We start from the raw sequence: 1,796 nt of genomic DNA on the forward strand, positions 1-1,796 counted from the left end.
AACTGAAAATCATAAATTAATTTAATAGTAGACATGATTTTGATCACATAAGCAAATAATGTGACATGTGTAGATCAATGCTGTTAAAAACAACAAATCTTCAATATCACTGGGTCACACATGATTTTCTGCTTTTGAACACCAACACACATTTTGTTGTGTAATTCTCACATCTTTATGCACTGTAGAATTCAAGAATATTCCTTCTCTGATTTTGGTAGACTGATATTTCTATTATATTATTAATTCACTCCATGCTTATAATTTCCAAGTTGATATTCCATTGATCGACATGCCCAGCGTACCCCGTCTCAGACTGCGAGAAGTAAGAGATTCGTTCATCAAGCTCCTCTTTCCTTTCACTAGTCCTGTTTACCCTACTAGCATATAGCATAGGGGAATACTGCCCACCACCAGTCACTGTCCTGTAATTTGAACTGATCATGTTAAAATAAATGGTTAACAGGAATGAGTAGAAGTAATTATGCACGATGCTTGAATATGCATGAATAACTTGTTTGTATTCGTGTTGCTGTACTCACTAAATTCTTTTTATTTTATTGATTTACTTTTCTTTCTTTCTGCATGATAAATTTGGAATTGGTTTTGCATCATAGTTAAAGAAACAATAAGAGGTAAGTATTCAAACCTAATTGCACAATAGTGTGGTATACCCAGTTAAAAACAGTGTCATTGTTAGCCTGAATAATACCAAGGTCTTTATGAATAATACTGCATGATGGATATTAACATTAACATTTTTTTTCCTTTTCTTTGCTAACATCTTGCTTACTGAATGGAAAGGGGATAGCCAGTGTAAGTGTGAAGCCCTTATATCTTGTTGTATAACTGGCTTCTTCTTCCTTTCTTCATTTTATCTTAAGTGTGTCTCTTCCTCTTCTGCACTGTAACCTTCCTTAACCTCAAAAACATCACGATGGCGGATCTCAGGTCTCAGCGTCTGACGGGTGCCTGTGTATGTTTTCAGTGTGCCCCAATCCTGACACTCAGTTTACTTGCCGCAGCAGTCAGTGTATCCCCAAACAGCAATTCTGCGACGGGCTGGAGGACTGCAGGGATGGGTCAGATGAACCCTTCGGTTGTACTGGACAGTGCCAAGCCAACGAGTATCAGTGTGGGTAAGTTGCCATGCAAACAAATATACAATATGTTATGATAGTCCTGAAAAGATTGGTATACAAAAATACCTATTTGAACTGAGCTGAAAAAAAAAATTCATCTTTATTCTATATCTGAATATCAGATTTGTAAACACAGTTAACAATAACTCTGATAAGGATGCTGTAGTGGCATTTATACAGTTACACAGCAAGGAAAAAATCAACCGAAGAAATAAAATGAAATATTCTGTCATTTTTTCTCTTGGTATACCTTAAGGATTATAAGTATAACTCTTGATTTTGAACTATTGAAAATCTATTTTTTCACCACAAGAATTTGACCTGACTTTATTTTTTTCTAATAATAAGGAAGCAGTGTCTCATTTATCACATATCTAAATTAAATCAGCTTTAATTTCAGTTTCTCAGTATTCTCAAACACTAAATTCTTAAATCACTTAAAATACAACCAGGTTCATTAGGCCAACAGACCTTACCTGCTGAGCACCAGCAATATGGGTATTATATCTCACTAAAAGTTTTCTTGCATCTACATATAAAAATGGACGGATAAAATAATTTTGCCCATCGCAAATGGCAACTTAAAGATGTGTTGAAAGAATGTATTTATTAGTAATTTCCCTGTTCAGTGAATAATTCTGTGTATATAAATAT

At 34.5% G+C, this 1,796-nt stretch overlaps 1 protein-coding gene across 1 annotated transcript in view; it reads left to right on the forward strand.

The window, feature by feature from the left end:
* LOC119585292 (low-density lipoprotein receptor-related protein 2-like) overlaps positions 1–1,796 on the forward strand; it is a 6,177-nt gene that overhangs the window by 2,260 nt on the left and 2,121 nt on the right. Inside the window, exon 5 of the mRNA XM_037933965.1 lies at positions 989–1,139. Within this exon, the coding sequence (XP_037789893.1) occupies positions 989–1,139 (151 nt within the window). The remainder of the gene's footprint in view (positions 1–988; positions 1,140–1,796) is intronic.

The sequence above is a fragment of the Penaeus monodon genome, chromosome 19, assembly GCF_015228065.2.
Source record: "Penaeus monodon isolate SGIC_2016 chromosome 19, NSTDA_Pmon_1, whole genome shotgun sequence".
Taxonomy (NCBI): Eukaryota; Metazoa; Arthropoda; class Malacostraca; order Decapoda; family Penaeidae; genus Penaeus; species Penaeus monodon.